The 12,915-nt window shown below is 48.4% G+C and overlaps 1 protein-coding gene across 2 annotated transcripts in view; it reads right to left on the bottom strand.

The window, feature by feature from the left end:
- WDR90 (WD repeat domain 90) overlaps positions 1-12,915 on the bottom strand; it is a 36,798-nt gene that overhangs the window by 2,553 nt on the left and 21,330 nt on the right. For both annotated transcript variants that reach the window (XM_067305944.1, XM_067305945.1), the window contains exons 27-40: positions 12,772-12,891; positions 12,158-12,340; positions 11,145-11,245; positions 10,110-10,212; positions 9,459-9,580; positions 8,919-9,078; positions 6,366-6,556; positions 5,926-6,094; positions 5,436-5,547; positions 4,667-4,838; positions 3,742-3,864; positions 3,368-3,548; positions 2,761-2,891; positions 1,476-1,619 (exon numbers count right to left, since the gene is read on the bottom strand). In XM_067305944.1, the coding sequence (XP_067162045.1) occupies positions 1,476-1,619; positions 2,761-2,891; positions 3,368-3,548; positions 3,742-3,864; positions 4,667-4,838; positions 5,436-5,547; positions 5,926-6,094; positions 6,366-6,556; positions 8,919-9,078; positions 9,459-9,580; positions 10,110-10,212; positions 11,145-11,245; positions 12,158-12,340; positions 12,772-12,891 (2,012 nt within the window). The remainder of the gene's footprint in view (positions 1-1,475; positions 1,620-2,760; positions 2,892-3,367; positions 3,549-3,741; positions 3,865-4,666; positions 4,839-5,435; positions 5,548-5,925; positions 6,095-6,365; positions 6,557-8,918; positions 9,079-9,458; positions 9,581-10,109; positions 10,213-11,144; positions 11,246-12,157; positions 12,341-12,771; positions 12,892-12,915) is intronic.

Below are 12,915 nucleotides of genomic sequence, written 5' to 3'. Positions count from 1 at the left end.
GCAACAAAAATAAGGCTAGCTTCTCCAGCCATGCCTACTCCAGGGGTGGGGTGGGGGTCAGAAGGAGAGCAGCGGGTGGGCAGAGCACCAGGATGATGGAGACTGCTTCCTCCCTCTCACATCGTGGTCTCAGACACGCTCACTGCAAAGAAGCAAGGAGCAAACACGTACTGTCATGGGAACCTAAGGCAAGTCTCTTTATTGTTGACTGTCATAGGAGCAGGACATACAAGGGTTCAGCAGGTTGGATTTTCACCAAAGCATTATTCTTACATGGGCTTGAAGGCGGGAGTGGGTTGTGGATGGGTTTCAGCATGAGCAAACAGGGCCCAGAAGATCAGATCTACAATACTGGATGCAAGATCAATCCCTCCCATATTCAGGGTGGTGAGACCTACAGTGAATTTCCTTTATGAAGAAAAAGCTCATCATTTCAGAAGGGTGTTTTGGGAACAAATGGAAGGAATGTTAACAGAACCCAGCTGCTGTATCAGCCCGGGCAGTGTGTGGGCCCAAGAGGTGGCAGGCTGAGGTACTGCTGCTTGTTCCTCCAAAAAGACCCAGCTTCCTTTTGCATGACAACATCACATGTATCTGGGACTGTCTTCACATCCTATCCAATACAGACCCTCCTCCACTTCCTAGCAGTTGTCCTACTGTCCCAAATCTCACACCTAGTTTGGAGCTGAAGTGTTCTGCAAACTGTCACAGGCACTTAGGGATAGCATAGGTATATTTGGCTCTATTAACCTTCTCATTCACCGGGCCCCTGGCTCAGAATATTCATGCTGTTTGAGAGTGCTGAAGCTAGCAGCATGCTCAAATTAGGTCTCTCTTCTGTGCACTGAGTGTGCTGACTCCTGGCTTGTGCTCTGTTTTGCATAGAACAGGTGTATCAGCTCTTTGCAAATGCAATTTTTGACTCCTCATGTTTACAAAGGCAGTATTTCCCAGCGGTTAGGCAGTGCCGCAATTCATGCTGCAAATCTACACCCTAGAGCAGCAGAATTAATGAAGTTCACTTTCCTAAGCGTGCTTGTTCTTTGTACCTGTCCCATTCAGCTGTAACGACCCCAGCTCTCCCTGCCAGGGCCCCAAGGAGACTCTTTCATCCCGAAGAGGATCAGCAGGGCTGGAATGACCTGGGGCTGCATGTTGGCAGTTGGCCAGCCAAACACAAAACACCCGCCTTGTGTGGCCTTCCCCTCACGTGGCAGCACCCACCTGGGTTTTTCACTTGCACCCAGACAACAATTGTCGCTAAAGTAATATGAAACCAGTACCTTGAAACATCCCTCCTTCAGATTTGGATGACGAGTTTAAGATGCATTAGACTGAGCTGACAGTTTAATATGAGTTTTGAGGGGGGCCTTTCATACCATTCACAGATAGGGAGAGTGTGCCGAAGGCACTGGGGTTGCACAGCGCTAAGATCATGACATGAGCACCCACGAGTCAGCTTGCCTTATTCTCACCTCAGGCACTGCAGGAGCGGGGAAGCTGAGCCAGTCCAGGAGCTCGCATTTATCCCTCAGCCAGTCGGAGGCCCAGACACTGACCCGCCGGTCTGAGCTGGTGGCCAGCCAGAGTTCACTGCCTTCCACCCCAAAGTCATAGTACTACATAAGAAAAAAGCAACATTACGACTCCTGCAATACAGAATCTTTAAAAGAAAGCTGCCAACAAGAACAGACTGGTGCAGGGCAAAAGTTTATGGGAATGCAGGCCTTACGTAGTAGGGGATTAATGCCAGGACTAGATTCTCTCACCTGACAGTCCTTAAAGTCTCTTATCAGACCAAAATAGGTTAGGAACCTCTGCCTTGCCCTGGGGGAATGTCCTTGCACAGCAGGACAAGGCAGCTGCTGGTACCAAAACCAGCACTGTGATCTGGGCTGACAACCCCTCGCAGAAGAGGCCGCTGAAGGAGGAATGAGTGCCGGGCCTGAATGATGCAGATCTCTCCCTAGGACACTCTCCAGATCTGCGCATCCTCCTAGAGGAGTGCTTGCAGATATTGTGTTTGTCCTAAGAATGTCCTTCCTCTAAACCTGAGGAGGATCAAGTAAGCCTAGAATTACCAGAGAAAGCAGCCTTGCAACATGGATGATTTTAAAGCCTGAAAACTTAGGCAAAATTATTCTTGTCTCAAAAATTGCACAAAGGAGAAGAGACTCTTCATGAAGAGAAAGTCAAAGGAAATGCTAAAAACATCACGCTGCTGTACAACCCCAGATTCCTAGTTACACAGCAGGGACCGCACAAACAGCCAGCTACACGCACAAGGCAAGGCTGCTGCCGAGCGACAGCAGAAGAGCACGCTGACCTCAGCGAGGCCCAGAGGCCTTCGTCGGGGGCGCAGGCTATTCGCCCAGGCTTGAAAGCTCACAGCCCAGGCTGCTCCAAAGCGGTGCCTGCAGGAGAGCCTGTGGGGCAAGTGCTCCAGCACGCACGCACCAGCACACGTCACATCCATGCGCAGTGTGTCTACAACAGTTACCAAGAGTCCCCCCATCTCCCAGGCACAGACTTGCTACGGATTCCACCTGCAAAGCATGTGGCTTTACTCTACTGAAGATAACCCTAGAGAAACTGCACAAAAGTTACTGGAGGTGATGGGGACCCAAAGAGGAAGGGAGGGACAACCAAGCGAGCTCACTGATCAACCCTGCCACATTGCAGCTTCTTCCTACAGCTGTGCAGTGACATACAGGAGACTTGCTACAGGACAGCAGCAGGACAGACAGGGTGAAATCTCACCTGCTTCCCAGTGCACTGGATGACTGTGATGGGGGAGCCTTTGTGGTCAGCGAGGATGCGAACAGTCATTCCAGTGCGAGGGCTGCTGACAGCCACAAGGCCATCCTTGCCCCCTGATAAGACGATTTCTCCTGTAATCGGAGAAGAAAACAGAATGGGCCACTTCTTGTGGGAGAAGAAAAAGCCCATAGGCAAAAGGTCCAAGATCATGTGATACAGATGTCTCAAAACACTGTGAAAAGCTGGAAACAGCTGGTTCAGGGGCTGGGTAAGATGAGCTGTCTCAGGGACACGCATTAAAACACCACATCTGAAGAAGAGCTGAGGTAGGTTACCAGCAGGAGGGCACAAAGGAATGTATGTTGTATTCAAAGCCCCTAGCTGTACCATGGCCAATGTACCTGCCATCTCCCATTTACCAGATGTTCAGCTGGTGGATCTACTGTAGGTCATTGATATGAGCTCTCCAGCCCTCCCCAGCCCCAGGTTTTTGGGCAGGTCACCAGTCCGCAGAGCTGCTGGAGGTCAGACCTGTGCCCGGGTAACCGAGGCACAGCCAAAGCCATGCCCCGTCACTGTTGTAACGGATGGCTGGGTGCGACCTCACCATCTGTGGAGTAGGCAACTGCTGTCAGCGCAACAGCATGGGGGTGCATTTTCAGCTCCATCTCCGTCCTGGAAATGCTGAACACACGGATGGTGCCATCGCTGTACCCTGCTACTACATGCTGGCTCTCGGCTCCCCGGGCACCAATGGGCTGAGGCTTCCAGGCCAGGCACTGGCAGCTCTGCAAAGGAACGAGAGTAGAGACCTGAGAACACAACAAGACAGCAGAACTGTGCACATCAAAGCACAGCTCCACCTGCAAGTATTTCTCACAGCTTCAGCCTAATCTGTGAGAACACAGCAGTCCTTGTGATCCCAGCAGTGGACAGTGCCTACTTCCAAGACAAAAAGACTGATGCACTGCAAATGATTACCTGGTTCAGCACTTGAAACTGTACTACCAGCTCCATGCTGCCCAGAGACCAAATCCTCACGCTGCCGTCTTCACCGCACGTGGCACAGTGAGTCTCATCAGGACTGAAGGACACTTCGTTCACCTGCAGCAATAACAGAGATGGAGGAAAGGGGCCTTACAAATGCCGCTGCTTAGAGCACATCTGTCCTCTGCCCCTCTCATCCCCCAGGACTCTTCTCACAGGAAACACCAGACAACAAGTCACAGACATTAAGAAAGGTGGGTTGTTTTCTTTTTGTGCTTAAAAGAAATTTGGGGCTTACAACTAGGCTTGTAAAGGAAACTGGTAAACCAAACCACAAAGGTAGAACCAGGTGCTATGCGACGTAGTTTTAAGCTAAACATCCTCTCTTCTACCATTTGAAAACTTTCTTCTGGAGCCTAAAGATTGTCCAAAGCAACAGCAGCGTTCAAAACAGTCACTCTTCAGACCTGTTTATGTTTTAGGCAAAGACCACTTTATCCAATATAGATGTCTAGCTAATAAGCAAGACTGCTTCCAGGACGCATCCAGCAGTCAGTACTCAGGAAGTAAACCTTAGTGATTCTGTGAACTATCATTTTTCCACTTGGACAGAAAGGCCCACAGTTATTAACAGGCTAAGGCAGTTAAACAGCTAAGGCTGTTAGGCTAAAGTGGATGAGCCCAGATTTCTTCATGTCTGACTCCTCAGCGTTAGCACAAAGTTATCTCTAGAACAGGGAGACCTCCTTCACAGTGTCCTGTTGGCATTAGCAAGCCCTGCAGCTCCATGAACTCCCTCATGGCCAGTCCAGGGAACACTTCTGTGGCATGTGCATGCTTTCAGCGTGGCCCCTTAAACACAGGTAGCACACAAAACACGTGTTGCTTTGCAGGACAAACCCCCTCCTTCCCATCTAACCTTGTTCTTGTGTCCGCTGATCAGTCGGATGCTCGTGCTCTCTGTCCAGTTGATGTACCACAGTGTTCCTGTGGTGGTGCCCACAATTCCCATTTCTAGAGAGTCATCGAAGGCTGCACTGACTATTGTCCCGTCAAGGGTCATCTCATGTTCTAGCAGGACGGAGCTAGACCTGGAGGAAAGGAGGATCCAAGAAAGGCTGGCTCAGCTGTTGGAACAGACAGCCACTCTGCCCTCTTTAAAGGCTGCCCCTAGCAGTTTTCTAGTAACTCCTGTGATGTATTTGCAGCTAGATAATTCAGTGAGGGACCTCTGTACATAGAACAGTTGCTACTGTTACACTTGCACAGAAACTATCTTTTATAGGAAAGAGAAAGAAAACAAGGGATGCAACATTGCAAGAGAAGAAACAAAAGCACTATATTTTAACTAATTCTCTTAAAGGAGTTCCTACAAATCACTAAAACAAGTGTCAGGAATAGTAAACCCCATTTCCAGTACCAAGAGGGTCCAGCTATCTGTAGCAAAAATTCAGAAAATGATCCAGACCAAATGAATCAGCAGGCATGGGATGGAGAGGAAAAGCTAAGAATGAAGGGCAACACAAAAAGCATGGTTGTAGTCAGAGCTGACATCTGTCTGTGAAAAGCCACCTCTCAGTCAGATCGTGGGAGCAGCCAGACAAGGGAAAGAACATCTCTCAGGAGTGCAGCGAGCAGGCGAGACGTGTGCAAGCACAGTGAAGATGCTGCAGCCACAAGCCTCCTACCTGGCATCAGAACCTCTCAGCCTCAGCTCCTCCACAGCTGCCACCGCCCACAGACGGATGCGTTTTGTGTTGCTGCCGCTGGCCAGCCTGTTGTGCCGGCACACCAACACACCTGGGAGGGCAGAAGGGAATGAACAGCACCCATGAATAACCACATAGCTCGCGGCCATCGTCTCAGGAGTGCTTCTGTCGGCTAGTCCACAGATTCATTTGGGGCGGGCAGCGTGGTTCTACCACAGCAGGGAACTGCACTCGATACCCAGTGTCTTTACAGATTAGAGGTGGACCCCAGGCTACTCAGCTCTGACGAGGAAACCTGGGTCACAGATCCATTGCCACCCCATTCTTGCATTTGACACAGCAACAGAGTTTTCCAAGCATAGGGACACAGCTGAAATCAAAAGCCCGCAAGCTCATTGATGTTCTTTCCCCACCAGTTTCCATGAAACTTATTACAATCCTGACGGATGCCTGGGACATCTGCACCCACCAATCTCGCCTTCGTCGGCCTCCCATGTCATGAAGCAGCAATTAGTCTCTGTGTCCCACACACAGATCTGGCCTGTGTTGGTCCCACTATAAAGAAGAGGGTCGGCACCGTAACACAGCGAGGTCAGTTCCACCAGTCCTAACGCATCAGGGACAGGGGCCTGATGAACCTGCCAAAGCCACATAAAACAAAAGGGTCAAAGAGAAAGCTGTGTTTTACCTATAGGAAAAAAGAATCATCCTCCCACCCAATTAATTTAGTTAATGCATCAAATGCAATCAAAAGCCAGTCATGGTCAGTCAGCATCGTCTTACTAAGGGAAACCAACTCTCACAAAGCCTTGTGGTGGCAGAGCTTCCATCTCGCTCACCAAGAGGGTTGGGAAAAAAAGTCAGAGATGCTGAACATAAATTTTAAAAGAAGGTAAAACTGAGATTTACCTTGAGGTTGATGTCAGCCCCCCGCTGCTCCAACAGCCAAAACGTCACTGCTCCCCTCCCCACACAGGCCAGTTCTCCATGAGAAAGAGGATTAAAAGCCACGTCATGGACTGGCTCTGAGATGTGAGTCGATGACATGAGTTCATAAGTGTAGGTATCCCACAGGGCAATAGTTTGATCACTGTAGTCACCTAGGTAGAACAAGAAAGACAGCAAGAAGAAATTCTGCAGCCATAGTGTTTCTTCAGGATGGCCCCAAGCACATACATTGCACACATATGCATCAAGTTTGTCACTGCGTTATCCAGTTGTTCAGAGACGATTGCTATGAGCACTGTCACAAGCAGAGGCACATATAACATGTTTCCCTGTGTTTCCAGCATAGGCTTTGCTCACTCCCCCTCTCTTCCTTTTCCTTCGAAGCTAAGCATTCAAAGGGCTCTCTGAAGACATGAGAACAGGCAGAGAGAGCCTGTAACACTGATGTGCACAAGAGCAAATCCCCAGGGGAATCGTGCTCTCACTCGGTTCTGCACAAGGACACATTGCTAAATGGACTTGCAGTTACAGCTCCGAGGAACAGACCGTGGGAGTGAAACAGAACAAGAGAAAAACGACTGGCTTCCTCCCGAGCACACGGCAAATCAGTATAGCTGAACTGTAACCTAACGTTTTTGGAATGTATGCAAGGGAAACCACTTGACAGCCTTTTATCTAGCCACTGTTCTAAAAGGCCCCAGCAGAAGCTGGCACTGAACTGAACGCTAAAGTACTCTTTGAGGACAAAACTCAGGAAACAATTCAGGATGATCTTGCTGTATGTTCTGGGAACCTTCCCAAGGTGCTCCTGTCTTCTGTGGATCTGCCCTACCCAGCTAGCTGCAGCAACCAAACGCTTCTGGGGAACGTTGCTGCTAAAATGCTTCTTTCTTTTGTATTTTGTCAGGGAAAGCACTGAAGCGAAAAGCCTCACAACTACCTCAGGAGCCAGGAAAGAATGAGGTTCAACTCCTGTGACAGGACTACTGCTCAAGACAGAAGCTGACATAAACCTTTGAAGCAGGTTTGAAACAGAGTGAATTCCCTCATATCAGAAGACAAGTGACTGAGAACACAGCTAGATGGAGTTAGTCTATACACTGAAAGTGCTTCAGCGACAGCAAAAGCTGCACGACATGATGGAACCTTATTTGAGTTGAGGACAGGTAAGTAGCCCAATGCTTTATGCTGAAGGTTGCAGCAAATCTAGTCCTGCTGCAGGGCCTCTAGCCAGCATTTGAACTGGCTGATGGCTGGAGTGGCAGCAATCACAGCAGGCAGAACAGATTTTCTGCTGTTTCTACATCCTTAGTAGCTACTACACACCTCAATATACATCCCACGCAATCCCTCCAGTGATATTATGCTCTCAGTGCTAGCAACACTTTTAAAGTAAAGAAGAGATGTAGCTGTTGCTGAAGCCAATGCTGAGATGGGAATTGATCTTAATGGAAGCCACAGTATCTGGGTGGCAGCAGATGGCATGGACCTTGATGACAGCAAGCATCCCCAGCTCTCAGACAGGTCTGGAGGAGAATGCCATCGTGCTGCTGAGGAGAGGGGTGTTTCTGGGGAACAGGTGCCTCACTGGCCTTTCCCAGGCTCCACAATCTCAGTGGATACTTTCAGCTTTTCTATTCTCTGCAGCCCAGAGTAGAGCTGGAGAAAGACGGCTTCTTTCCCACTGTGCTATGTCGAAAGCACAAAGCTGCAGAACCCTCTTCTCTTTCTCTAGAGCAAAGCTTGCTTTTTTTCAAGGGCAGACTCACCAGCCCAGAGAGAATGTGTCACCTGCTCCACAGGTCCTCTCTCATGCAAAATAAGAACTTACTAATTGCATATTTGTCCTTTAAATGTCCCCTGCCTAAATAAAACAGACAGCTTGAGAGTCCATCTTGTGCTGGCATCGCTGCTTGGCAGGCGGCTCACAGTTTGAAGCCTGGCTACTTCTGTGCAATTCCAGCTAAGCATCAATAAGAAGTCCAGAAGAAGGCTTTTCCCTTTGGATACTATACATAGTAACTGCAAACTATTTACACAGGCTTAACAAGCGCTAGCGAGCCAGGAGAGGAGCGCTATTACTCCGAAACAAGCTTACTGGGGCAATGAGAAAGAAGTGAATGTGAGCTGGTGTGACCCCAGCCTTCACACTTGCAGCTGAGATGCACGGGGCACATGTTTCCCCCTCGCAGTGCTGCCAGAGCACCCTGGAAGCACACTCACTTGAAAAGAACACATCTGCACGTGCTCACTCACAGAAGGACTTGAGATGACTTGCAGTTTAATATGCTGCATTACCCATTCCCCAGTTTATTAGGCTTCCTGGCAATTTCACTGTGAAAATAATGCCCAGTGCCAAGGCTACCAAGCAACAGTTGCTGGACCAACTTCATACCCACACGACCTTGGCACACGTCTTGCAGGTATTACACACTTACAGCATGTTCCTTCCACAAACAGGCTATTCTAGGGCATACTTACACACTTATACCTTGCAGCTACTGATATACTGACCTAACGTAATGAGGAATCTGTCATCCCGAGAGTATGCCATGGCTTGCACTTGCGTCTCATGATGGAAGAGACGTCTTGTGCAAACCCCATCCTGGATGCTCCAGATGCAGATCTGACAATGTGTGTCTCCATTCCTCCGTCCCGAAGCAGAGGCAAGAACCTAGCAGAACAATATGTTGTCACTGAGACCTTAGCAAGTAATTAGAGGATGGTTCATTAGCTGGTTAATCTTCATAACTGTTAGTCCCAAATTAAAGTCAGACAGTTACCAAAGGAAAAATTCTACAAGAACCACCATCACTTAATGCGGGGAGGGAATGGTGGAATCACCCAGAGGAAGGGAGCAAGCTTCACTGCCACACTGAGCAAACACAACAAATAACTAGGCTCAGAAGATGTTTATTTTATTCCAATAATCCCACACATCCATGCAGCAGGCAGAAGGAACAACAGATGAATGGGACTTCCGTCAGTAATGTTCCTTCAGCCCAAAGTAATACATATAAAACACAGCCCCAGGGAAGCGGAAGTCACTCTTACCTGGGCATCGTGGCTGACGGCTAGTGTAGAGACCTCCTCAGCATGGCCAAGCCAGTGATTCTGTGATCCTGAGTGTAGGTCTTCAACCACAATGATGCAACCACAGGTGTAGGCGAAGAAGCCTATTAGATAGCGTAACATGAGGAGATGGGGGTTTCTCCGTGTAAAGGCTTCACATACAGCACCCACTACAACTTACATCACAATCCAGTCAAATTCTTTTTTTTTCAGGGATACATAAAAGCTGACTCTTCTACACAGCCAATGCAGCATGCTTCCTATCAGGTTGAGAGGGGAGTTAGGACAAATCTCTCTTCCCCTAACTTGAGCAAAGCAAAGCTGTTGGGCATCACTCCAGCTCTGAAAAAAAGAGGTGAGATGGCCTTTGTAACAGCCTTCCCCCCTGCTCTAGCCACTCAGCAACTGAAGCCCGAGACTGCTCTGCCAACAGCATTCTCAAATATGCCTGTATCAACTAATGGTTGCCAATAGCAAATAAAAAGGATTACTGGCTTCTCTCGACACAAAGAATCACTGTATTAAAGCAAAGACCTTAACCTAACAGCTAGAAGATTGTAAGTTGGCTCAGTGTATGTGTACAGACAGCTAGGGCTCACACCCCTCCCACCTCTCCAAAGCCTTCCTGTGTACCTGTGTCTGGGTTCCACACCATATTTCCTCTGCCGTTCCCATTGTAGCCGATCACTGCTTTTAGCTTCAAGACCTCAGAGCCAGCTGGAGGAGATGAGAAACTCTGCAAGAAAAACAGACACTGGCTTAAAATAAGCTCTAGAAGGATGCCCCATTCAGGTACATACAAGACCCACACAGGAAAAAGGACGCATGCAAGCACAAACACACATATCCATACACACAAATTCATGCCAATGCTCACACAATTCAATACAAGTTCAACGAATCAACGCATGAATACCAAAGTGCACACTTATACATACAAAAGAGAAACCACACCAGCAAAACCAGGCACAGATGCATTCAGAGGGGGCACAAAACAGGCTGGCAGCAACCGCCCAACGTATGAGCAGCTGCTAATCCTGCTGGGAAAGAGTTCAACGGGTTTTGCTGACTTAGTGATGTAGATGTTTGAATAGGAAGATAGTGGGGGAAAAATGCTATGAGGTGGGGGGTTAGAGGAGAAAATTGAGGGTGCACACCAAATGCAGCTTTTCTGCCACAGCAGTGAACAGCAGAGCTTAGAAAAAGGTTAAGTTTCTGTTTTGTTATTGCGCTGTTTGTTAACAGAGCAAGAGCTGTGCCTTGACTATCTCCACTACACTAGATGGATTGCCTTCCCCAGCCTGCTCTGCCAACGCATCTGCTCGCAAATATGCGTGCATGATGAATCACTTCATTGCTCACTCGTCTTTCACTTTCTATAGCACATGCCATTTCCATTTCTTTTGAATAAAAATTTATGCAGATTTGCTGAACAGAAAAAGAATTGAGCACAACTCACTTTTTACTAGTCTGGAAAGAGCAGCATGCAGAAGAGAAAGCGGGACTAATGTTAAGGGTTTCTAATTGAACACTAGTCCCAAGGGTATATGTCACAAATTGCTTTCAACTGAAGTACAAAATGGAAAAAATTTTAAAAAGCCATCTACCCCAGCCCCCAAACGCCTGTTCTTCACCTGCTGAGGTGACCAGGAGTGCCACAATTCTCACCTGGGGGAGCACTGATGCCTTAAAGCGAGGAGTAAAATGCCGGTAGGAATCTGGGCGGATGGAGCACTGGGATTTGGGACCTTTGGTCTCCTTTCTAGATGCTGCCACACAAAGAAGAAAATACCTGTGTAACACTGCTCATCGGAATGGTTTGCGAGAAGCAGCTAGGTTGTGCCTTGCTGTGCTCTTAGACACTGGGGCAAGGTACATGTGTGCGTACACACAAATACATGGGAGAGGTGAAAATCCAATGGCAGAGTTGCATATGCTCCTACATGATTACATGGCTGGCCACAGGAAAGGCACCAACTTTTCAGCAGCAAAGAACAAATATCCATCTAATTGCCTCATCCTATTCAAAGCAGCCACATCACACTGCAAACAGCCTGAAGGCTGCACTCTGGGCATTGCTGCGAAAGCATAAGCCACACAGTTAGAAAGATGTCTTTAATACAACCAGCAGCCATATTTTTATGCTGAAGCTTTCCAACAAATCCTGCCTGAGGCTGTGAGTGCTGGCAGCTGCATGCTTCTGGCAGCGAGCCACAAATTGCTGCAGCTTTGAGGTTGTGCATCTATTAATAGAGACATTGGGAGCTTTAATTTCAGCTGGGTTTAATAGAATGTGCCACTTCAAAGATGACAGTGGTTACAAGCTGAAGAGGGGCTTCTGGCACGCCTAGAAGTAGCAGCAGGGAAAGAGCCAGAAAAACAAGCAGTCTTAGGGACTGGCATAAGTTTCTCTTAACACTGATTTCCTTTGACAAATTACACCCAGGAAAAGGGAAGATCCCCTAGGAACACACGCTGCCCTTCGTCTCACAGCTTAGAGCATGTGTCTGGCCCAGCAAGCCACCAGTGTGTTAAGTGCTGCTTTGGGTCTATCCGTACCCATATTTATACTGATCTTTCCTCATTTTTCAGGGACAGAGCTGTGCTGCCATGCAGGCCTGTGCCCACTGTGCCCCTAAGGAGCCAAGCTCTTTAGAAGATGAGAATGCCCCTTGATTTACCATCTCCTGAGTGACTGGGAGACCTTGAGCTCTCCTGTCTCACTTTGGGCCTCACAACAAAAGGCTCCTCACTCCTGACTGACTCCACCACAAGGACCGAGGGGTCTTTGCCTCCATTTGCCACTGTTTTGCTGCTGCCCAGGAGATTTGCTTCCTCCTCTTCATCCGACTCGGAGAAAATACCTGAAGAGAAAAATTGGTGGGAAAAGAGAGCTGCCTGTGTCCTTCAGGACTGCTTTATGTGTGACCAAACCTTTGATTTTTGGCAATGTCATTTTCCTGCTCTACATAACAGTCCATCTGCTAGGGTGGAGTGCAAAGCAGACATTTCCTACTAGGTATGTCCGACAAAGTATTTACCATAACCCTCAGAAAAGCTGTGCCAGCAGCTTACTATATCAAGTAGAGAAGAGGATAAAGTGATGCTGAACCCCCTCCCGCCTCTGGCTGGCTTTGACCAATTTAGGAGAGGGAAATGCAAAGTGGTACTTCTCAGCCTACAAGAAGGGGATGGGGGACAGAGACTGTTGCTGCTGCTCATGAACTGGCTGCTGCTGGTGACCGGAAGTTTTCCTTAAATCAACTCTCCCTTTCCTGCAAGCAATTCCTCTTACCATGACATCCCACTTGGTGGACAGAACTGACGCCCAGACATGGTGGCGAGGACAACAATGGAAGAGGAGCTGTCTGCCGAGGTATCTCAGTGGCATCCTTGAGCTTCTCAGAGCTCCTTTCTGTGAAAAGAAAATGCTCTGTGC

The sequence above is a fragment of the Apteryx mantelli genome, chromosome 16 (assembly GCF_036417845.1).
Source record: "Apteryx mantelli isolate bAptMan1 chromosome 16, bAptMan1.hap1, whole genome shotgun sequence".
Lineage (NCBI taxonomy): Eukaryota > Metazoa > Chordata > Aves > Apterygiformes > Apterygidae > Apteryx > Apteryx mantelli.
Note: the sequence above shows the minus strand (reverse complement) of the source record. Positions and strands in the feature narration are given on the sequence as shown.